Source organism: Cynoglossus semilaevis, chromosome 1 (assembly GCF_000523025.1).
Source record: "Cynoglossus semilaevis isolate Cse_v1.0 chromosome 1, Cse_v1.0, whole genome shotgun sequence".
NCBI classification, from domain to species: Eukaryota; Metazoa; Chordata; class Actinopteri; order Pleuronectiformes; family Cynoglossidae; genus Cynoglossus; species Cynoglossus semilaevis.
Genome location: NC_024307.1, coordinates 23,816,715 through 23,840,661, shown reverse-complemented (window position 1 = coordinate 23,840,661; position 23,947 = coordinate 23,816,715). Strand labels below are relative to the sequence as shown.

Here is a 23,947-nt window from a genome sequence, read left to right as displayed (position 1 = left end):
GTAGAACATCATTGGTTTGGCTCTGCGACTGAGCCACATCCACCTGCCTGGTCACTCTACTCAGCCATAGTGATGGGTTACATGCTTTTGTGACCCACATCATAGATATGGACTGTAGGCCACATATCAACCAAACTAGTTGAGAGTTAGTCTGGTCCCTGAAAACCCTTAGACAAGATACCAGATCTGGACCATGTAATGTCCTGGTCTAAAATACAACATGATGCTTGATGAGAAAATTATTTAGAACTGAACCCGCATTTTGGACATCAGATGTTGTGTGGTCCACCTGTGGGCCAGATCAGTTTGATGAGGAAAACTGGGAACAAAGAGTGACAGTGATATCCTTAGGATTTTAAATCTTGTTTTACTCACAGCTGGGTTTGAAGAAATTATTTTGAACTTGGTTTGTTCAGTTCAGCCTCTCTGTGTTTGTGTTTGAAGATCTGCTCTGAGAACCACGTTAAAGTTATCAGGTTTCAGGTTTAATCTTGGACAGGATCACAGATGTGGAACAAGTTTTTTCTGTTATTGGGGAAGGAGCTAATCTGAATCATGTGAACAGAAATGGTTAAAACTCTAGCGTATAAAAAAAACAAACAAAACAAAAACCAAATAAAAACATATAAAGTCTTCGTCTCTGGTCCCAAACCTGACAATCGTCTTTGATTAAAACCGAACAACAGGAATAAAAAGAAGTGATGAACACAGCGTCTCCTCCGTCCTCTGTTATGGAAACATTCCACTTTTCTCTGCTCTCCCACTTTTTCCTCACACCAGCAGACTCTTTTTCGATTGTTCCCTGCAGTTTGGAAATAAAGAGAGCTGAGGAAGATGTCATCACTTTGACGTTGGCTCCTTCAGGACTAGATTTTCTCTCTTTTTTGCTTCACAGTTGCTGTGAAGGCTGGTGTTTCGCTTCTTTCTGACAGTCCAGTAAGAAAATGTTTCCTCCCCTCACCCCTGATTTTTCTACTTGCTCGTTAGAAACAGGAACAGCAATCCTGGAAAAATCTTCTCAGGGTCCCTCCGTCCCTCTGCTGGTCCCATCCGAAGAAAACAAGGCTGTCGTCATTACATGGGTTTTGCATTTTAATGCGAAGCTGCTACAGAGTCTTGTGTTCACACAGTTGCAACATCGGCTTAAAAGTTTATAGGTGAGTGAATCCATTTGACCCAAACAGGGTCGATGATAAATGTACACAGTGAAGCTCTCCCTCCAGCTATTGGCTGAACAGTGTGGTGATTCCTCGTCGTCCTTGCAATAACGGTTCCACCTCAGGTGGAAAATTAATATCTGGGGGTCGACTCAGAAACAGCTGATAACAAAAAAACCCATCCTGTGTCAACAAACAGATCCACAGCTGCCTAGTCGTCATGGAGACATGATTAGTCCGGCATGTCAATGCAGAGTTTTGGAGGCGGGACAAAGTATTTCCCTGGACTCTGCGTGATGACAACGCCCGTCTTCTTGTGGAACATAGGGGCAATTTTAGGCGGCGGTTCAGGGACCGGCAGGTCCTCAACTGCCTCTGGGTCTTCACTGCGTTGAAGGTCGTAAGACACGTTGCCGTATTCGCGCAGGAAGGGGAGGAGCTCCAACAGGAAGTGGCAGAAGTCTTTGCGTATGCCAAACCACCCTGAATAAAAGATCAGATAATACACAGAGATACAGAGGTGAGAAAATAAACATTTTTGTTCTGAAGGATTCATTCAAATAGAACTTAACTGAATGGAAAACAACAGTTAATCTAATTCAGGTGCTCTATCCATAACTAAAGAAAGTAATGAACTGATGCATATAAAAACTATTAGTGCTAAATAGACACAGGTCAGGAGAAGATAGTCACGTGACCTCAACACTCACAGTGGTTCCCTCCTTTCTGACCGAAGGTCGTAGCCATGAGTGTGAGCAGTGACAGCCACAGAGGAACAAACACACAGACGAAGTTCAGATTGTCGGCTCCCTCTATTTTGTGAATCAGGAGGATCTGAAGAAACCACAAAGAAAAATAAAATCATAATTATGTTCACAATAACAAGCAAATGTCTTTTATTTTCTAAAACAAACCAGACCAAAGTCCACAGAGAAAATCAGAGATTTTAGCTCACAGACCAAAGTCAATGGAGAAAATCAGTGATTTTAGCTCACAGACCCAAGTCCACAGAGAAAATCAGTGATTTTAGCTCACAGACCCAAGTCCACAGAGAAAATCAGTGATTTTAGCTCACAGAACAAAGTCCACAGAGAAAATCAGAGATTTTAGCTCACAGACCAAAGTCCACAGAGAAAATCAGAGATTTTAGCTCACAGACCAAAGTCAATGGAGAAAATCAGTGATTTTAGCTCACAGACCCAAGTCCACAGAGAAAATCAGTGATTTTAGCTCACAGAACAAAGTCCACAGAGAAAATCAGAGATTTTAGCTCACAGACCAAAGTCAATGGAGAAAATCAGTGATTTTAGCTCACAGACCCAAGTCCACAGAGAAAATCAGTGATTTTAGCTCACAGACCACAGTCCACAGAGAAAATCAGTGATTTTAGCTCACAGAACAAAGTCCACAGAGAAAATCAGAGATTTTAGCTCACAGACCAAAGTCAATGGAGAAAATCAGTGATTTTAGCTCACAGAACAAAGTCCACAGAGAAAATCAGTGATTTTAGCTCACAGACCCAAGTCCACAGAGAAAATCAGTGATTTTAGCTCACAGACCAAAGTCAATGGAGAAAATCAGTGATTTTAGCTCACAGAACAAAGTCCACAGAGAAAATCAGAGATTTTAGCTCACAGACCAAAGTCCGCAGAGAAAATCAGTGATTTTAGCTCACAGAACAAAGTCCACAGAGAAAATCAGAGATTTTAGCTCACAGACCAAAGTCAATGGAGAAAATCAGTGATTTTAGCTCACAGACATCGATACAGTTAGTGATGTAAAGTAAAAGTAAAACCAAACCTCAAAGGTAAGCAGTGGCACCACAATGGTCATCCAGCTAATGGCCATGGTGATGTGCGTACGCCGCTGCTCAGCGATGATGTCTATGGAGCGCAAGAAGAGGACGGACCAGATGATGTAGTAGAGCACCACCAGGCAAAGGAAAGACATGAGGATCCAGAGGGGGACGCACACCACCTGGAAGACAACACACACAAGTATTGACACAATTTAGAAACAGACGAGGTTATCGGCCCTCCTGAGTCGTACAGGAGCCTTCCAAAGGTCAAGGACGTACAAAGTGACTGAGTGATGGAGCAGAGATCCCCTACTGTACATACCTACCTTGATATACAGTAGAATACCTTGTTATTCTATATTAAATGCTAAGATATTTCAGTAATAATCAAATAGTCATGGTTTTATTTGATGTGTGTGACAATAGTCAGTAGGGGGCGCTATGAAAATGATATGAACAAGATAACATTTCCTGAATCCATCCATACTTTTTTGCAGGATGTTGGATTTACATTGTGAATGGATTTACATGTGAACTTATTGTATTGTTGTATTGTTTTGAGGAAACAATTTTTCTTTAGGGGTACAACAGGACTTCTGCTTTGAAGTAATGTCAGATGTTTAATAATATAATGAGACAGAGCGTTACTGACCGCACCTTTAATGGAACTGCACCCGAAATCTGAGTGTGACATCTTCCTTCATTTGTGTTTGTGTGTCTTTCTTACCGGCCAGCGCCACTCGATGATTTTGTCCAACTTTAGGGCGATGAAGATGAACTGAAGAATGTTGACAGAACAAAGAACCTCCAACTGAAGACAGAGAGAAGGTCATGTGGAGGTCATATTTGAGGTCAGTGCTTCACTTGTCAATGCATTTTTCACATTATATTATATTTGGTGTTTGATTTTTGCTGGGTTTTTTTTTTTAGTCCAACTTGCAGACTTTTGCCTATTAACGGGGGATAACTTTACCATTCTCTGGTTAACTTTAACCCTGACACTAGGAACATCAGTGGCAGCTTGGGTCTGTCTAGCCATATAGCCTATATTCTACCAGGAGCATCACAGCAGCAGCTTGCTTCGGTGGAAGATCACTTGTGAATCTTGTGGTTTTCCACTTCAAGAACCAGTCTCTCCTCGTCCATGGTGAACATCAACAAGGTGACACTCTTGGTGGCTGTTTGACTTCTTGTGTTTTATTTTGAAGGTTGCGGAAGTTGTATGCTGATACCGTATCTAATTTGACCTGATCCGATCTGATTTGTTGAGAGTGATGTGGCATTCACCAGAAATAGACTTCCTACATTTCCAGCACGCTGGAGCCAGCCAGGGCTGAGCGCATATGGAAAGCTTCTGAGACGCACACAGTGGAATCTCTCATTGATTATAATGGCAGCTAAATGCAGTGGTAACCGTACCCCCTGACATTTCCAGTGGAGTATGGGGGTAACTTATCATGACACAATTTTATTCATCTGTCTATTTAAGTGATATTCCCTCAGATTTACTTTAAGGCTAAATTATTTTTGTGTTTTTCACATTTTTCTGAATGTCTGGTTTCAGCCAACTGTTCTTTTATTTTTTCACAATTAATCGTGATTAACCCAAATCAATCCCTGTGACTATTTAAATAAAATACACTAATATATGTTGTATTGGTACAGGTTTTAGTGTGTCCTTTACCTCCAGAGAGCGGTCATGTCTGAAGCCCCAGACACAGGCAGCCACAGACACGGGCGAGACAAAAAACAGCGGCATGAAAACTAACAGCCAGAAGTAGTTCCCTCTGGTCACACGATCACACACCAGGACCTCAAACATCAGCAGCAGGACGTGGAGGCCCACAGCGATCAGCATGGCTTTAAACTCCACACACGTCTCTCCCTCAGCTCTGGAGGAAAACAGGAGAAGAAACACTAGTGAGCGTCTTAGTGGGCCACAAGATAAAAATCATATGCCTGCATGCAGCAGGGCTGGGCGATTCATCGAAATTTGATTTCAATTACGATTTTGGATTCCCAGATAATGAAAAATAGACAATCAGAATCAAATGATTATGTACCAATGTCATTGTAGCAGTACAAACTACAGCGGTGCACTGCCCCCCCACCCTCTAAACACAAACAGCAGTTACACTTTCAGCATGTTTTGAGAGAGAGGAAGAAGAAGTTGAATATATGCTAATCATTCTATCTATGTTTGTTAGATTGTGCTGCAGTTTGTTACTAGTACGCTGCCACATTGTTTTTGATATCTATTTGTATTTACTATATGGATATATACTGTAGCGCAGCAGTGAAATGATTGTTTGTCATGTGAAAGTGGTTTACTTCCATTGAGTCCATAGATGCTGTTGTTGGCCACAGCTCACGCTAAAACCTACGGACCACTTGATGCAGAAAACCTGGCATAATCCCCTCTGGCTCCCAACAACAGAACAAACTAAATGCACATGCGCGCTATACCTTGGTGCATTCAAGACACCCAGGAAAATGGAGAGGAACAGCAGAACACAGCCCCCCGCCCCCAAATTATAATATTATATATATTTTTTACTTTGTCTTAGTTTATTTTTTGTCACTTTACCATTCACTAAAGTTTAATAAAAGCAAATTCTCAAATCAACGAATAATCATTTTAAATAATCGTGATTACAATAAGAATCAAAATAGTCGTGATTTTGATTATTGCCAAAATCAAGAGGCAATTTTTCCAACTTCATTTGCACTGCCTCAGATGTCTTTCTTTTTATCTACTTAATACGCGTCACATCTGAAGCTTCAATTGCACCGTAGCTGAGTAAATCCCATGCTATCGCACCATTAACATTTTTATGCTGTAACTGCTGCTCATTCCACACCTATTTCTTTTGGTATGAACACTACATAAAACACAACCACCTAACCCATTTTGTGTGTCCCTCCCTACAGTCAACACTCGCTGAGGCATTTGGTCAACAAGGTAAATACAAACAGAACAGTGCAAGAGAGTCGCTCACAGAAGGTGTTGTTTTATACATTGCATATATATATATATATATATATATTTACCATCTTGTACATAATAATAAATAGAGGATAAAGTAATTACAGTTTTTTTGGCTACAGTGTTTGTTAAATGTTGTACCTGTACTGGGGGTTGTGGGCCCACACACCGGTGCCCACCGACGCCCCAAAGATGACCAGCAGCTTCCAGAGCCAGATGGGTGTGAAGACGGCCCAGTAGCTCCACTGTATGATGCCATCGAGCCTCAGGGAGAGCAGCACGGAAAACAGCAGGAGACAGGAGTAGATCAGGAACTTACTGCAACAACGTTTCAACAGTAAAAAATAGAAATTAGGTACACAGACACAGAAAAGACAGAAGCAAGTGACTTTGGACAAACTGCTACTTCTTACTCTAGCTAGCTTTTGATTATTTGTTTTAGTTATCTCTTGGCTAATGTTTACCATTTTATGGCTAATTACTTATAGTGGTTTCACTGTATCCAATTTATTGCTTGCCTTATTTTAGGAATTCTAGGGAAGGAAATGCAAATAATAATTCTTTGGTCTCTCAGTTTTGTATACATTTTGGTTTATATATAGAGACTATATACTAACTATTTAAAAAATAACCAATAATTATTTTTAACATATGTAGTAACTATATATTATTAAATAGTATTTAAAAGTTTCGAACATATATACGAATGTGTATATACATACATATATTTCTATTTTTCACATTATATATATATATATACACACACATACAAAACCAATATTTATCTTAGCCAGTTTCTGTATGGGATCTCTAATTTAAAGATTTTAGAAGTGTACTGGTCTGTATTCAAAATAAACAATTTAAGTGTATGTTCGGAAAAACAACAGTTACTTTTTTCTGTAGAAAATCATTAATAAAGTATATAGAAATGACTGAAGCTAACATGTTAGCCAGGCCTGTTTTAGACATTTTATTCTTTTAAAAGCTGTATCATTCTGAGCGAACCGTGGCAGCTGAAAGCTAACTGTACCATACCCTTTCCTCATCATTTAACTCACTTTAAATTTATAAAAACTTTTTAAAATATAAAGAAAATAAAGAAAAAATCAGGTTGACGCTGATGCAGCTAATGCGGTTAGCTGTGGTGCTATCGTTACCTGGGATTAAAGTCCTGGAAAAGTCCTCTTAAATTCATGTTGTAGCACAAAAACAGCTCGGCTAAGCCAACGTTAAATTTCTCATTTTTTCAACGTTTGACATCTTTAACACAAAACATTTCATAAAATGAAAAATTGCCTTTATCTGTGCGGCAAGCTAAAAGCCCGACTGTTTTGGTTTATGCAGCCCTCGCGTCATCAATAATCACGTGACCACACGAACAACCCCGAACAGTTTCCGAACATTTAGGAGGAGTACGGCAGATAAGAAGGGACAGCTTAAACTATTTTTGGAGTTCTAACTTTTTTCCAGCAGATTCCTAAGATTAATTTCAGAAATTTGACTTATTTCTTTTACATTTTCTATTAAAACAATGAAAAATAAATACATAAACTTTACTTTCTAATCAGAATGATTGCGGAGTTTCAAATATCTATCAAAAGGAGTAAGGATACAAATCATTGTAATTAATAGAAAGTTGTGAATTTCAATTTTAGAAGTCTAAGTAAACAGATTTAAAGATTACAGGTCATATACCCGGTTGCCCGTGCCGTGAATGTCTTACAGTCACCCAGAATCTGACGAACCTGCTTTACTGCAGCGACATACAATGACAACAGGAGGTAGAATTGAGCCAACAGCTTATGTGCTGACCTGACGCGTTTCAAGCAAAATAAGTCAGTACATGACCAAATAAAAATTAACACAAAATAATTTGCACACAGTTTTCACTGACAACATTAAATTAGGATTTATTCGTTGTAATCATTCACAGGAAAAAATTCGAATTACAGCAAAGACGTACATGTTTGTTCATAGACGATAAAGTATGTAAAGTAAATACTGTACAAACAGATGTGAAAGGTAATCTGCTGCCGTCACTGGTTAACTGATGTTGGAGGCAACAGTGCCACCTACAGGCCTCGGATTTTTTTCTTTTCAGAATCTCAGCTAAGTTTAGACAATTGTTCATCATTATGTTTTACTAACTTAATGTAGTAATACCAGAAAAAAAAGGAAAAGGAAAAAATGGTAAACAAAAAAAGATCAGATTGTGAAAGAAAGGTGCAGAAATAGCAAAAAAACCGGGAAAGAATAAGGCTTAAATAGCAAAATGCATTAAAAAATCAACAAAGGCTAAATGAGAAAAAAACATAACTAAAGGACAACATTTAAAAAAGGTAAAAAAAAACAAAAACAAATGCAGAGACAAAGACATAAAAGGCAAAGAATATTAACATGGACAGAAAGAGTAAAAAAGACAATGTTTGCCTTTTTTGACAAAATATTTCAGGTTCTGTTCAAACCTTAAGTAACAAACTTGCCTAAAGGATAGATTTAGCAGACAGAAAAAAGTGCTTTTTAACAAAAACACAATGTTGGAACAGATCTGATATATAACACACGTGTGTGTGTGTGTGTACGGTACACAGAGGAGAAAGATTAAAGCAGCAGAGTTTCTGTACAACGCTCTACTGAGAAACAAACAGAAGAAGATTTCGTACATGTGTTTGTTTGCATCAACGTAGCGAGTAGGCAGGGAGTAGAGATGGAGTAGAGATGAAGTACAGCATACTGTCAGGACTCTTTGTTCTTCACACTTCTGCCAGGGCTCTCTATGTGTGACTTTAACACCACCGCGGTTTTTAATTCCTCTTCCTCTTATTTCATTTTATTTTACTGAGCACAGTTCAACTGCACAGAGAATAAAAGTGCAGGCCTATACTGCTGTAAAGGGACAGTTTAGGCTTTTTTTAATGTTGAGGTGAAAGAGTTCATTGCAGTGAAATCAAGGGCAGTCAATCAGTGATTTTAGCTCACAGACCAAAATCCATGGAGAAAATCAGTGATTTTAGCTCACAGCCCAAAGTCCATGGAGAAAATCAGTGATTTTAGCTCACAGCCCAAAGTCCATGGAGAAAATCAGTGATTTTAGCTCACAGCCCAAAGTCCATGGAGAAAATCAGTGATTTTAGCTCACAGACCAAAGTCCATGGAGAAAATCTGTGATTTTAGCTCACAGACCAAAGTCCACAGAGAAAATCAGTGATTTTAGCTCACAGCCCAAAGTCCATGGAGAAAATCAGTGATTTTAGCTCACAGCCCAAAGTCCATGGAGAAAATCAGTGATTTTAGCTCACAGCCCAAAGTCCATGGAGAAAATCAGTGATTTTAGCTCACAGCCCAAAGTCCATGGAGAAAATCAGTGATTTTAGCTCACAGACCAAAATCCATGGAGAAAATCAGTGATTTTAGCTCACAGACCAAAATCCATGGAGAAAATCAGTGATTTTAGCTCACAGCCCAAAGTCCATGGAGAAAATCAGTGATTTTAGCTCACAGACCAAAGTCCACAGAGAAAATCAGTGATTTTAGCTCACAGACCAAAGTCCATGGAGAAAATCAGAGATTTTAGCTCACAGACCAAAGTCCATAGAGAAAACCAGTGATTTTAGCTCACAGACCAAAGTCCACAGAGAAAATCAGTGATTTTAGCTCACAGACCAAAGTCCACAGAGAAAATCAGTGATTTTAGCTCACAGACCAAAATCCATGGAGAAAATCAGTGATTTTAGCTCACAGACCAAAATCCATGGAGAAAATCAGTGATTTTAGCTCACAGAGACATAGGAGAACGCTGGTTGACGATCACTAACTCTACAGATTTTTCTGTAGTTGATTAACGTTTTTGTGGTTGAACGAAACGTGACATTTCTGTTTCATGCAGGAAGCCACACTTAAGCCTCTCTGTCTCTGTGGTTTTTGTTGTAGGGGGCTCACAACACTGACACTACTGACTGTGTGTCAGTACCTCTTTCAGCCACACCACTCATAAAAATGCCTGAACTCTATCACCTGAAGCCAAGGATGTGATTTATGTTCTGATCGGACACAATTCATATGAATGCTTGGGAGCGTTTGTGCTGTTTGTACAAGCAGTGGAAGCAAGCAGAGCATCACTAGCACCTCCTCCTCCTCTCAGTGCACCAGCTCCAGCTGGCTGCTGGAGAAGGGCAGGACCCCGCTGACATAGTAGGCGATGCCCAGAGAGAGCAGGGCGATGACCACGAGCAGAAGCAGAACCCTCCAGAAGCCCAGGTCCTCCACAAACTCCTGCCAGGTGGTCCTAAAGCTGGACAGCACGCCCTCACTACTCTGCAGGTTAGGGTTGAGTAAGGAGTGGCTTTCCATCGCACTGGGAAACAGTGAGGGGAACAAACACTCTGGTTAGAACTCATGAGCTCCTTCTTTTTGTCTGGTGATGTGGTTTATCACCACTTTTCACTGGTAGACCCACATCTTCACCTTTGTCTAGTCTTCTGATTTAGAATGTATTCTTCTATATCAATTTGATGGTCGACTTTCATTTGACCTTCATCTTCAACAGAACTGCTCAACATAGCCTAAAGTAAATGCCATTGAAATGAAAACATTCAACTTCCGCGCCATGCCCCTGTCTGTGGTGGTCTGTGGTCGTGGGTCTTACCTCTCACTGTCTGCCATCTGCATGGTCTCCAGTTTAGAGTGTGCTCCTCTGTTGAAGCCTTTCACCTCCTGCTCCTCCAGACCCTCCAGCAGACGAATGGCATCCTTGTTGACACCACGTCTCTTGGCCAGCACCAGAGGAGTTGAGCCATTGTGGTTACTATGACAACCAACAACATGAAAGGTCAGGCGCAGCAATAAACAAAGATGAACCAACGCAAGTAGAGACAAAGCTTAAGAATAAGATAAAAAATGTCCAAATCACAAGTGAAAAGTCACTCGATGGCAGCATTGCAGCTCATTTAATTAACATCATACTCATACAGTGGTTTGTACAGATAAACAAATAAATATTACCAGGCCTATATCAGTATCGGTTTATTATCGGAATCAAAAATTAAGTGTTTAGACAATATAGGCATATTGGATATCAACAAAAATTTAATATCGGACATAACTGCTGTAAAGTCATCTCGTCAAACGTCAGATCTCACCAGATATCAATCTTAAGCCCATTGGACACCAAAAACTGGATGGTATCCACGTGTCCACACAGATGGAGCGCTGTGTTTCCCTGGTAATCTGTGGCCAGCAGGTCAGCTCCAAACTTGTGCAGGAGGCGGCAGATGTCCACATTTCCTCTGGCAGCCGCTAAATGCATACCAGTCCGTCCGCGGTTGTCTCGGATATTGGGATCACATCCTGTTTCCATGAGCCTCTTGGTGAAGGGCAGGTCTCCATCGATGCAGGCCTGCAGTAGAGGCACGTTGGTTTGTGACGAGTCGTTGATGAAGACATAGGACATGTCGGAGTGGGTGTCAGAAAATTCCAGCGTACCTGTGGGTCAGGAGACAGTGAGCAACCCAACCGACAAACATTACAAACCAAGCAGCGGAGGAGCAAAAGTCAAAAACTATTTTTTTGATTATGTTTCAGTACCTGAAGGATAAATTTACTAAAATGCCTTTAATTTAATTATTTCGCAGCTAAGTTTTAGCTCAAGAATTTGCCAAAATCATATAAGTATTACCATCCCAAGACTGTCTACGACTAAGCAAGTATTGGCTCTTCTACACATGCTAGAGATGCATTGAATATTTTGCCACCGAACATTTGCAGCCAAAAATGGCCCAAAAGTTCAACAGGAACAGTTCAACATGACAAATACAAAAACTGCAGCCAGCACGCTGAGATCTATACGGATCCACTGCACTTCATCGCGACTGTACTTGATCCGTATTATAAGGATTACATGGATTTAGTAAGAAAAACAACGTGAACAAAAGATGATCCAGAACCTGCTTAAAAACTAAGATGTGCACAGCGCTGGAGGACAGCAGAGTGCAGAAATCGCGACCAACAGCAATACACTATTTGATACACTATTATGTTGCAGGCCTGCGTAGTAAATACTATATATCATATCTATCAGCAGTTGCAATTGTTCTGAATACACTTTGTTGTAGTAGTCCTACAGAGAAAAATTTAAAACAAACTTAACATAAATGCACTTTGTGTTTTTATAAGAGAACATAATTAATTTTACAGTCTTTCAGCAGGTCAGTAGGCCTGTACATTATCATTTAATGTACACATAAAACTATTGATGTATTCTTTGAAACGTGCATATTAATTTATTTCAATTGAATTGTCTTGATTTCAGTGAGGGTAGTACACAGTCACAGCCATAAATGCAATGGTACTAATTATTGGCAATTTCACTGTTTCGGTTTCCACCAAGAATTGTCATTTTGGGGCATCCCTAACGCACACTGATAATAAATTAACAAGATACATTATTGACTCGTATTCGATGGGAATAATGACGTAGTAGTTATTATCCCCTGTGAAAAATGTTTGATTATTACCTAAAACAACTATTTATTTTCAAATATTACTATAACTAGCTGCATCTATACTCAACTTTACAGTTAAATACTTAAGCAAAAATAAACTCAATGAAATAACTAATCGTTAAACTAAAAGAATGAAGATTCTTATTTCAAAGTAAAAATGTTATGTTTGTTTTGGTTTTCAATGAGCGCTGCTAACAGTCTCATTCGATTCAGAGTCTTGGGTTCATGTTTCATAATTTCTCATCCTTGGATGGTGAAAGACCTTTGGACGAAAAAAAAATTTTTTTTATTTATTAAAAAACCTTGTACCAATATCACAGCCTTCGTTAATGTTACACATAATTAATCCAATCCAGCATTTACCCCAAATACAGTATGTAAGGAAAACGTAGACAGGGTGAAGCTAACGTAGCCAACAGAGGGGTTTGCTCTCTAACGCGCAGCTTCACTCGTTTAAGTCCATATTTTACTTTTTAAAACAATACAACCGTTCAATCACAGGTCGTTCTAGCGTAAATAAATGTCATGTTACCTGTTAATGTGTACCAACTCAGAAGAAACAAAAGAATCGCTTTCTCTTAAGCTGCAGTGCAAACGATGTTTACTATTGTTGTTCCGGAAGTGTGTCTTCTTCTACGCTCTACACTAGCCTATCAGTGCCTGACGGGGGTTTGTCGCCATCTGTTGTTGTTTAGCTGTAACGAGATGTCATAATATTTAGATTTATGTAAAGCTCTTCAGCTACGTTTGGCTTATTACAAATGTTTACTCTTTAAGTTATCTTTTAAGTTAACGTTTTAAAAATTGCAATTACTTAAATTTCATCAACAAATTAATTAAACACAACCTTTGGTTTTGGTGTATTTTTGTAAAATTTCCAGTTATGAAACTATTTCGTTTTTCAAATGAAAAATAAAATACAAGTATGAATTGACCATATCTACATGTTTGTTGTTGTTTAACAGAACATTATTCTAGATTCCTCCACACAGACTCACAAATATAAAAAATATATAAATAATCCTGACAATTGTTGTTACTTCTCAAATTTTATTTCCGAGTGTGTGAGCACAAAATACATATTTCTGCAACATTGGTGTTTTTATGTCATTTTGTCTTTAAAGTCCTCTTTGAGGAAAAACTGCATTTTCTCTGTCCCTGTAGGCACTTTAATAACAGGTTTAAATTGTGAACAAACAACAAAAATACAACCATCAGCTGTGAATATATTTTTCCATATAAAACATCATAGCCATTTTTATTATATTTTAATGTACACAATCATAGTTTCCCCAGTCCTCTCCCATTTCAGTAAATAAAACCACGGGATATTATTCATGACTGAAGTAAAAATAATTACAATCTAGATTACAAAAAAAAAACAAAAAAAAAAAACAAAAAAAAAAACAAAACAAGAAACGCAGACAAAATCATGTGTGGAACAAGAGAAAAAAAACCCCACAAAAGTTTTACGTTACAATCAGGGCTACCAGCAGAAGGCATAGTGGTTACAATTCGTCCGAAGGTCTTTCACCATCCAAGGATGAAAAATGATGAAACATGAACCCAAGGTTTGAAGTTACTTAAAATGTGACGATATGCTGAGAAGAAAAAGAAAAACTTCTCGGCAAAAATGTCTGACTTAGAAGCAAAAACGTGTAAAATAATTGCCTAAAATGACTTGTTGTTGAGGAATTGTTAAACTAAAGTTTAAATGATCTAACTAGAAGAAAAGAAAACACAAATGAGTACTTAGAAAATCTGACTTGATTTAGTGACTTTTTAGGCTCAATAATGAAAACCAATTATTTCTCAACTCTGACTTTTGAGCTCCAACTACCTAACCACCAACAAATCCAAAAACACCAAGTGACTTCTCAGACTTAGGAAATCACCATTTTTTGTACTTCAATCCAATGACAGTGAAGAGACGCTTGGACTGAAAGGAGAAAAGAAAAAGAAAAAACAGAAACAATAGCATAACGGCCTTTTTATGTTAGCGTTAACGCAGGAAGCTATTTGTACAGCAACCATGGGCGTGCGTTTGTTTGTGTGTGTGTATTTCCTGTTTTTTATATGGATGAGGGGTGAGGGTTTAACTTTAATTTTAACGTTGGTTAAAAACAAACAAAAACAACTCTGCCCTCTGGTGGTTGTTTGTCTGAATTACTCCGTTTGTTTGTGTGTCCGGATCGTGACAGGTCACGTCAGTGCAATTTTTAACAACATTGGTTGCAGGCCTTCGTTTGTTGAAATTGTTTGTTATATATTGTGTACTATAAACATCTGCTGCATGAGTGAATTTTAACCCCTGGTTCATAACTTGCCCTCCTGACAACTAAACTATACACACTGGTTGAATATTGTTTGAATATGTGGGACATTAAAGAGATAGTACAGGATTTTTTACCATGTGACTGTACAGGTCAGTGACCTTTGTGGTCCCAGGTCTCAACATAACTCTCTGCTGCATCCATCAGTGTCCACTGTGTCATTATTGTAAATAAAAAAACAACAACACTGATATCACAAAATGACACAAAGGAACGTCACTGATGGAAGAATCCTGGAAACCGAGGTCTGTAGCCCAATCGTGCTTATCAGACCAAGGTCCACAGAGACACAGGAGCAGCTGGTCCACTGCTGCCTCCTGTTGTCAGTCTGCGTCACTGAGGTAAATCTAAACAAAGTCACAAAACAACGCATTTGACCTGGAGTGATGGAAGAAGCAATGGATCAACAACTGTTGTATCTCTGTGAGCTAAATCACTGAGAGTTAGTGGTCTGAATGAAACAGTTACCTGTTGGTCTAAAGTGGATTTCTTTGACTGTCTCACCTGTAAGGTTGACACAACGACTGTCCAGCACAGTCAGATGTTTGACATTCCTCTATAGTATGTGGAGACATTTACTCTAGCCTTGTTTAAAAAAAAATCCTAAACTATCCCTTTATCCAGATCTGAGCCAGCTGAATTATCTGGATCTAGGATCTGATTGAAGCCTTCCCTCTCTCCTCTCCCTCCTCCCCCACACTCATTTCTCTCACAGAGGTAGCCGAGAATGAATTTCACTAAATAAAAGACCAGTAATCAGAGTGAAGAGAAGACAGAAAACAAAAACAACAACAATAGCACCATTGTCAGTGATAATCTAGAGAGGAGCGGGTCTCCTTCTCTGCCCAACTCCTCTACTCAATCAGAAATTCATTCCTAAAACTGGGATAAAAAGTAGAAGATAAACTTTGAGGGTGTGGAGTGAAGCGAGAGTCTGTGGTTCACGTTCCATCTCTCGGTGTGTTCTCTCTCCATCAAGTGTTTCCTGATCTTTCCTCCTACAAGAGCTTGCTGCAGACCTGGCAGCGGCTGACTTTGAATCTCTCCTGGCCTCCCTTCAGTGTCTCCTGTATCGGCGAGTACAGGAACTCCTGAGCGGGATCCACGGTGGTCAGCCAGAAGCTGTACTTGTTGGCGAAGTAGTGGCAGGTGCCCTTGGCGCCGTTGCACTCGATGAATGGCGTGGCACGGAAATCTTCCAGACAGGATCCGGGAGAGACCAGGGATTGACCTCCGCCCTCCGACCCCGCTGCTGTGTGCTGGAAATATAAAATGTTTGTACACTGTGTGAACTCATTCTCTTATAGCAGGGTGTATTTAAATCCCTCGTCTCCCTTACACCACAGTCCACAGATAAAAATCACTGATTTTCCCCGTGAACTTTGTTGTATGGCTTATAAACTCCTTTTTCCTCTTTGTAACAACTTAGTGTTATAGGAGGAAACATCTGTTTTTCCTGGTCAGCCTCATGCCCATCCTGTGCTGGTTCTGGCCACTGCAGTCCAGCAGGGGGCAAGCACACACTATGTATTCTGCTGAAAGTCCATTAAAAGAAGACAGAAATTAAAAGTGTCCGTTCTCTATTTGCTCTGTCCTACCATCAAGAAGGAGTATCCGATCCAGAGGCTCCTCCATCCTGGTGGACAGGTGGGAATGTTGGTGTCCTGACTGTGGACGGCAACAGCGTGAGATGGAGCCTCACAAACAGAACACCTGGATCAGACGGGAGCAGAGGAGGAAATTCATCTTCCAGATCTCTGGGTGGAACGGTTTGGTAAACGTTTTAGTAGTTCCTTTCTTGAACTGATTAAGGTATGTGGGCAAACATTTACTTTGGTTAAATCTAAGTTCATCTGTAACCCTAATCCACTGTACAGGTCTGAGTAAGTAAGAGAAAATAATGTCCGTGGAGAACGGTACCTGCTGATGTAGGGTCGGATTTGGTCATCGGCCACAGGCATCATGGGAATGGGAGCGGTGGTGGAGAGCCAGTAGGATTTGTCATTGCGACTGGCGTAGTAGCAGATGTTGTTGGGCGAGCAGTAGAGGAAGGGGACGGTACTGAAGCGGGGGAGGCAGGATCCGGGTTGACCTGGATACACAAAAAACCCAACAATGATCAAAATCTGCTGATAGGTCTTCAGTGGTCCACAATCCTCGGTGTGTTCTGTACCCAGATCCTGGTTGTGAGCCTTCTCCTGTCCCTCCACATACAGCAGACTGAATCCGTCCCACAACTTGGCCATGCCTTGTGGGCACATGGGAATCTGGGAATTCTGGCTGTGCTTCACCAGAGTGTAGCCGACGCTGGAGCTGCGACCAACACCACCGGGAATACCAGGACGACCAGATGCACCGGGAAGTCCTGAATAGTAAGAAGTGAGTGAGACATTTATGGGAATGTCAAACAAATGTCAACATTAAAACGTTGTCATGTACACTCATGAAAACCCAACTGACCTTGTTCTCCAGGGGGTCCAGGAAAACCAGGCGGTCCAGCATCACCAATAAACCCACCAGGACCAGGAGGTCCACTACGACCCAGTTTACCCACAGAACCAAAGCGACCTTTAGGACCTGGAGATGAGACAACAGTATTTTTTATTGATCAGATCTTGGTTGATGGTAAAATCATCTGGATTCATTCCCACAAAGACTCATTTTCATTTTTTACCTGGCTGTCCAGGTGTTCCAGATTGGCCTGGTTCACCTGGAGAACCAGGTCGTCCAAGAGCACCAGGAAAACCCACATCTCCGAAATGTGGTCTTGTTAAACGATCACCCGGCACCAAGACTCCGGGAAGACCTTTACGACCAGGAGGACCTGGAGAGAAGGCAGCAGCACAGAAGATCAACACTGACCTGGGTCTAGAATTCACTCAAGATTCACGTTCCCTACCTCGCAAACCCTTGGGTCCTTTGTTTCCATAGTAACCTTGATCACCAGAGAAACCTTTCTGACCCGGACCACCACTGTAACCAGGCTCACCACGTTCTCCTGTAGGAGGGAAAAACCCCTGGGCTCAGTTTTTGTTATTGGTTCAGGACTGAAGGAGTTCAGTCATTTTTGTCCGAGTCACTTCTTACCTTTGCTACCAAAAAGACCAGAAGACCCCGGACCTCCAGGGAGTCCCGATTCACCTTTCCTACCAGGAGCTCCAGGGAAGCCTGGAAGCCCAGGATCACCTCTGTCTCCCTGTGCTGTACCTGGACCAGGTGGTCCTGGTGGTCCTGGTGGACCACGAAAACCTGGGGGAGAAAAAACACGAAGGTGAAGAAATGGGAGGAAGGAAACTGAAATTAAGATCAGAGGTGAAAAGTGGAATTTATTTACCATATTCTCCGTCCAATCCAGGAAGACCAGGATTTCCTGTAGGTCCAGGAATATTGGACCCCACAGACTCACCAGGAGGTCCAGGCCTACCAGGGAATCCTGGAAGTCCAGGACCACCTGAACCACACAAAACCAACAGTTACAAATATTTCTGGAAGCCATTGTTTCCATTAATCTATTCCAAAGTCCGCACCTTGGTCTCCCGGCTCTCCCTTGCCTCCGGGGATTCCAGGTATTCCTGGGTAGGAGTATCCCCTCTCTCCCTTCAGCCCAGGAATACCATTGGCACCTGGACGACCTCCAAGACTCCCACCTGGACCCAAACACAAAAGTTCAGCAGCAGCTCATCCTCAATGTCCAGCAGATACTGGGACTGGTTTTTGTATATGTTATAGGTCCTTGCCTGGAGTTCCAGGGAGACCTTTAGGTCCAGCAAGACCATTGAGCCCATCCAAACCAGGAGATCCAGGCAAACCTACAGAAAATAAAACATGCTGAGCTGCAGTCTCTGAAATAAGTCCGGTCACACCAACAGTTCCACTTTTACCTTTAGCTCCAGATCCTCCAGGACCACCTGGTACACCAGGAGACCCATCTGCTCCTCTTCTACCTGGGTATCCATTCTGTCCCTTTGGTCCAGGGAAACCAGAGGAACCTTCCAGGAGAGAACTCACTTAGTTGCTTCCTTTTCCTTTATTTCCTGAAAATATTCCTGCACTAATACTAGCCTCCAACCTGTTATTCCAGGTCTTCCAGGTTCACCAGGTGTTCCTTTTGTGCCACGAAGTCCCGGACTTCCTGAATAGCCATTGTCTCCAGGGCCACCATCGTAACCTCGACCACCTGAGGTGAAAGAATTAGGACAAATGGAAATGGAACCATTGAGTGACACAGAACTTTTTATAGAACCATTGTATTTCTTCATTAAAATGGAGAACAAAATCTCTCTGGGTGAAGGCTAGAAGACTTTTCATTTCTTCCATCTCTTCTCTTTTCATCAATTCCAGTAAGTCTCACCTGGAATACCGGAATCTCCCTGGAGACCTTTAGCACCAGGACCACCGGGATAACCATAAGAGTCTCCAGGTAAACCTGAGGAAGAGGAGGTTGGTAATTTCCATTGAAGTGCATTTCAATGAAAAATGTCTCTTTTTGGCTTCACTCGAACTCTTTGCTCACCTTTCCCACCAGGTCTTCCAGGCTCTCCAGGATTACCAGGAAAACCAGGTGTGCCGTCATTACCCTGACAGAGACAGTTTTAAGCTGAATCTCACCAAATGAAATAAAGAGTTTTTGAATTTTTTTTGTAGTCCATTTCCTCACCCGTGCGCCTGACATGCCAGGGAATCCCATAATTCCAGCTTCTCCCTTAGGTCCAGGGTAGCCTGGAGCTCCTGGCTGTCCTGGAATTCCAGGATCTCCCCTCTGTCCTTTGCTCTGCTCTGCTAAACCAGGAAGTCCAGGTAGACCTGGGTGACCAGGGAGACCTGGTAGACCTTTGTCCCCTGAATTCAGACATTGGAAGTTGGAAGGTCGCAGGTGAGTGGTTTCCTTAAGAACGTTGTTCTAAAATAGCAGAAACTGTTGTTTATACCTCGAGGACCTGGAAAGCCTGGAAGGCCACTGCCTCCAGGGATTCCTGATTCTCCCTTATCTCCCAAGATTGAGTGAGGAACACTTGGAGATGAACCTGGAGGTCCAGGAACTCCTCTGTCGCCTGTGGACGAAAAACAGGAATATGTTCATCTGAACTCCACGGTTCTGGATTATTCTGGTCCACTTGTCTATGTGTATCTTTTGGAAACGAGACCTTTCTGTCCAGGATATCCAGGTCCACCAGAATATCCACCCCTTCCAGGTTCACCAGGAAGTCCTTTTCCTCCTGGAAAGCCTGGACTGCCAGGTCGGCCCGAGATTCCGGGGAATCCCGTTAGACCTGGGAAACCTCTCTCACCTGTGGGAAACCACAGAAAATCCAAACCTCAGAGGTGAAAGTCTCCATCGAGTGATTCGTTTGAACAATTAAACCTCAGCCCACACATACCCTTGATTCCTGGTATTCCTGGTATTCCATCTCTTGTTCCTGGTCCTGGACGCCCAGGGGGACCCCTTTGTCCATGGGATCCAGGAGTTCCTGGCAGTCCAGGGGTTCCCTTCATGCCGGCAGGTCCTGGGAATCCTGGATCTCCTCTTTTACCTTTTTGTCCGGGAGAGCCTGTGGATGGAAGGATGGTGACAGGAAAATGATGGAAAAATAGAGAGTCAGAAATGTTTGAATCCTTTATTCAAAAACATATTTTTAATAAAAGGTTTGTCAAAAATGTACTCACCTAAGTCTGTTAGATTAATCACACTTAAATATTAGCAACAGACGAATAACATGAAGCGGAAAACAATTTTCCGGAACTTCATTCATAACCTTCATAGGATGCAATTGCACTTTCAGGTTGGTAAAGTTTAGAGGAGATTTTAACATGTTCTGAGCAGAACTAGATCAAATGAACAGAGATCACACCGTCATCGGGGGGCGCCAAAGCAGTGTCTGATTAAACAACGGCTGGATGCTTTTCCTAAAACGACACTTCCCACTGGAGTTAGGAGTTGGTACAAAGGCTTGAATCAGAAGGTCCGCTGACCCTGACCTGTGGCCTTGTTAAACCTAGAACACAACTTGAAACGTTCCATACATTTTTATGGCTCACTATTATTACCAATTACTTCAAAACGATTTTTCAATTATTTAGCTACTGATGTGTTAACTGAAGTTGTCTTTTAAGAAATTATTTCGTTTCTTAAACGTTTTTGTCCTCCTTTTATTCTCCTTCCAAACTTTCATAGTAATTAACATTAACAGGTCTGACACTCTTTGTCGCCCTCTGTTGGTGCTCAGGCCCAAGTTACATCTAATTGAACCAAGATCTGACCAAACAAAAGTGCAATTGCAGACTCAATTAGTCAGGCTAAACAGCCGGGTGGTTTGCTGCTCCTGCTGGAAAGCTGTGGAACTGCTGCTAGCTTACATTCTTAGAAAGGACCAAAATGTAAAACGTCTGATTTGACTGTGTTTAATAATAAAGTCCTTTTTAAGAATATAGAGGAAGAAGATGCTCACATTCATGTTAAATAGCATCTGGTTGCCATGTCAACCAACTGCAGTTATCACAACAAGCACACACACACACACACACACACACACACACAGACAACGTATCCTAAAGGTTAGTCCTGGCTGCGAGAACAAAACTGTTTTCATGAAAAGATGTTTCTGTTTGAAATGCTTTCAGTCGTTCATGTCCATCTCACATCAGCCCGGAGCCTGTTAGAAAACTCTGATCTCCAGGATCACAAATGATCAGGTTTCAAATCAGGAAGTTACTGGAACGACTTCACATCCAAACATGGACTGCACCACTGAGTCAAACGGTTGAGATGGACATTTGGGTTTAGTGGCAGCAAATGTGGTTTGATCTAAAGCATGAAAAGCAGAAGGAGGAGGTGCAAGAGGAGGGAGAGGAGGAGGCATGAATGGGGGAGGGGACGGTCTCACCTGGACAGCCTACATCGAATGACATCAATATTAACAGGATGGAGGGATGATGACAGAGATGAGGAGGAGGAGGAGCAGGTAGAGGTGAAGAGTACAGGACAAGGTGAAAAAAACCCAACAGTGAGGAAAGGAGTGATTAAAAAAATACATGTTCTTATATTTTTAATAACTCTATCAGTCACCAAAATACTGCACTTAAAAAAAAGGCTGCATTTCACCATTTTGCCAGAAGGGTACAGCCACCTTGAAAAACAACTCCAGAGACCTGAGCAGCTCTGACTGTCACTGATGTGGCTTTGATGAATAGATGACTCTCAGTTTGATTAGCCCTGAAGAGGGCGCTCTATAGCCTGTAGTGTTGACATCGGCTTTAGCCACAATGACTAGCGTCAGCAGCTATTGTTACTGTATATCACTGGCTAACAGATGTCAGGTTGAATTTTTATATAAAATATGAAGAAAACAAATCCCTGTTATATTGTTGAAAAACCCACACATTTCATTTTGGAATTCCACAGACGTATATTCCTAAAATTCAACAGAACCAAACAGAAGTCTGGTCTGTGTGGAAGGACAGGAGTCTTTTTCCTCACCTGACGATCCGCTCCGTCCCTTTGCTCCAGGAGCTCCAGGCTGACCAGGGATACCCCCATTTGGGTCACCCGGAAGTCCAGGAAGTCCAGGAAAACCAGGAAGTCCATCAACTCCCCGCTCTCCTTTTAACCCAGGAACACCTGAGCGCCCGTCAAAACCTGGACCAGAAGACAGAGAGTTAAATATACTTTTTGAAAAGGTTCAGATGAAGAAGATCTGTTTTGGTGTGTGAGACCTACCAGGTGATCCAGGTCCTCCTGGTGTTCCAGGCTGTCCTTTGTCTCCCTGAATTCCAGGAAAGCCGTTGCCTCCTGGGGAGCCGGGTGTCGCTCCCAGTACCTCTCCAGGTTGGCCTTTAGCTCCAGGACGTCCAGGGATACCATCCTTACCTCTGCCTCCATCATAGCCCTGTCCTGGGATACCTGGAACTCCAGGATCTCCTCTGGGTCCAGGAAAACCTGTAATATTATAAAGGGGAAAATGAATGTGTGAATATTGGGGACGAGGATCTAGCTGACAAAAACAGACAACTCAGTCTACCTTGTGGTCCTGGTTGACCTCCAAATCCAGGTTCTCCTCTCTCTCCCTTGGCTCCGTCATATCCTGGACCTCCTGAATCTCCAGGAACACCTGGACGACCTTTGGGTCCTTTCAAGAAGATTATTTTGAATTAATCTCTAACATGAAAAAATATTTGATGTAATTTGTAAAAAGTTCTAAAGTCCAGAGGTAAAAGACTTTGGATTCTTCCTAACATAGGGAGAATTCCATTAACATTTGGAGGTGGAGGCTTCACAGTAAAATAAATCCTCTGAGATTGTTCCCTGTTTTATACCATTAACGTTTTTTCCTATACTCCCATATTGAGCTTAAATCTGGAATAAAACAACATTAAATCACACGGGTGTAAACTGAGTTAAGAACAATCTCGTTTTTTACCTGGTCTTCCAGGTATTCCAGGGAAGCCAGGGTCTCCAATCTCACCCGGGATGATGCACGGTAGCACTTGGCCTGACATCAGTCATACACAGGTTAAAACCATAGAATACACATGTACAAACACACTCATGTACACAACACATTCACGTACAGTATATACACACAGTACACAAGTACACAAGTGTGTATCTAGTAGTATTTTGTATATAATTTTATGTTACATAAAGTAAACCTGGTCTGCTTAACATGATTGGTAATGTGATACTGTATATGTGGTGTAGACAAATACTCTATGGACTTTGGTCTGTGAGCTAAAATCACTGATTTTCTCTATGGACTTTGGTCTGTGAAGGATTGAAACATTGGATTCCTGTAGAACAGATTCTGATACAATCGTAGACTTCATGGAGCATATATGTTATGACAGGGTCTAACGTGTCAGAACATCAGGCAAACACTTAACACGTAATAAATTCTATGAATGATTCCTTTAAACCTGAGACTCCTTGGTGACTCAGTGGTTTCATTGATTGTCTGTCGCCTCCATTCACTCGTTCTAATCATGGATACAGTTGTCGTGGGCGAAAGATTAATGTTGTTAGTAACTTCATTCAAATTAGAAGATGATGGATGTGCATAAACAGGAGAAGCTTGTTCTGAAAATTAAAATGGTTTCAAGTTTGGTGATTATCCACTTGCCCCTCTCTCCCCCTAACCCTCCCTGTCTCTCATTGGTTAAAAGCATGGAGCAGATGCGTG

The 23,947-nt window shown here is 41.4% G+C and overlaps 3 protein-coding genes across 8 annotated transcripts in view; all 3 read right to left on the bottom strand.

Annotated features, from left to right (window-relative positions):
• Positions 1 to 463: 463 nt before the first annotated feature.
• Positions 464 to 7,317, bottom strand: tmem185 (transmembrane protein 185). Its single transcript, XM_008320292.2, has 7 exons — positions 7,099 to 7,317; positions 6,083 to 6,259; positions 4,640 to 4,847; positions 3,683 to 3,766; positions 2,958 to 3,134; positions 1,868 to 1,991; positions 464 to 1,640 (listed from the first exon to the last, which is right to left on the bottom strand). The coding sequence occupies exons 1-7, from the start codon at positions 7,134 to 7,136 to the stop codon at positions 1,390 to 1,392; spliced, it is 1,059 nt and encodes a 352-aa protein (XP_008318514.1). The 5' UTR covers positions 7,137 to 7,317; the 3' UTR covers positions 464 to 1,389.
• Positions 7,318 to 9,869: 2,552 nt separating this feature from the next.
• ankrd46b (ankyrin repeat domain 46b) lies at positions 9,870 to 13,120 on the bottom strand. Its single transcript, XM_008320304.3, has 4 exons — positions 12,974 to 13,120; positions 11,080 to 11,422; positions 10,587 to 10,745; positions 9,870 to 10,295 (listed from the first exon to the last, which is right to left on the bottom strand). Exons 2-4 carry the CDS (start codon positions 11,388 to 11,390, stop codon positions 10,079 to 10,081), a joined length of 687 nt encoding a protein of 228 aa, XP_008318526.1. The 5' UTR covers positions 11,391 to 11,422; positions 12,974 to 13,120; the 3' UTR covers positions 9,870 to 10,078.
• A 354-nt stretch (positions 13,121 to 13,474) lies between these two features.
• Positions 13,475 to 23,947, bottom strand: part of col4a6 (collagen, type IV, alpha 6) — an 87,252-nt gene continuing 76,779 nt past the window's right edge. For 5 of the 6 annotated variants that reach the window (XM_025062710.1, XM_008320315.3, XM_008320340.3 and 2 more), the window contains 24 exons: positions 23,189 to 23,260; positions 22,790 to 22,897; positions 22,489 to 22,707; positions 22,249 to 22,407; positions 21,656 to 21,664; positions 20,153 to 20,323; positions 19,919 to 20,062; positions 19,703 to 19,825; positions 19,432 to 19,613; positions 19,288 to 19,351; positions 19,126 to 19,200; positions 18,844 to 18,951; positions 18,656 to 18,763; positions 18,512 to 18,583; positions 18,302 to 18,421; positions 18,109 to 18,225; positions 17,862 to 18,023; positions 17,674 to 17,772; positions 17,449 to 17,598; positions 17,235 to 17,351; positions 16,948 to 17,139; positions 16,695 to 16,866; positions 16,373 to 16,487; positions 13,475 to 16,033 (listed from right to left, as the gene is read on the bottom strand). In XM_025062710.1, coding sequence (XP_024918478.1) covers positions 15,773 to 16,033; positions 16,373 to 16,487; positions 16,695 to 16,866; positions 16,948 to 17,139; positions 17,235 to 17,351; positions 17,449 to 17,598; positions 17,674 to 17,772; positions 17,862 to 18,023; positions 18,109 to 18,225; positions 18,302 to 18,421; positions 18,512 to 18,583; positions 18,656 to 18,763; positions 18,844 to 18,951; positions 19,126 to 19,200; positions 19,288 to 19,351; positions 19,432 to 19,613; positions 19,703 to 19,825; positions 19,919 to 20,062; positions 20,153 to 20,323; positions 21,656 to 21,664; positions 22,249 to 22,407; positions 22,489 to 22,707; positions 22,790 to 22,897; positions 23,189 to 23,260 — 3,119 coding nt within the window. In that variant the 3' untranslated portion in view covers positions 13,475 to 15,772. The remainder of the gene's footprint in view (positions 16,034 to 16,372; positions 16,488 to 16,694; positions 16,867 to 16,947; positions 17,140 to 17,234; positions 17,352 to 17,448; positions 17,599 to 17,673; positions 17,773 to 17,861; positions 18,024 to 18,108; positions 18,226 to 18,301; positions 18,422 to 18,511; positions 18,584 to 18,655; positions 18,764 to 18,843; positions 18,952 to 19,125; positions 19,201 to 19,287; positions 19,352 to 19,431; positions 19,614 to 19,702; positions 19,826 to 19,918; positions 20,063 to 20,152; positions 20,324 to 21,655; positions 21,665 to 22,248; positions 22,408 to 22,488; positions 22,708 to 22,789; positions 22,898 to 23,188; positions 23,261 to 23,947) is intronic. The other variant, XM_008320324.3, reaches the window with a different exon arrangement.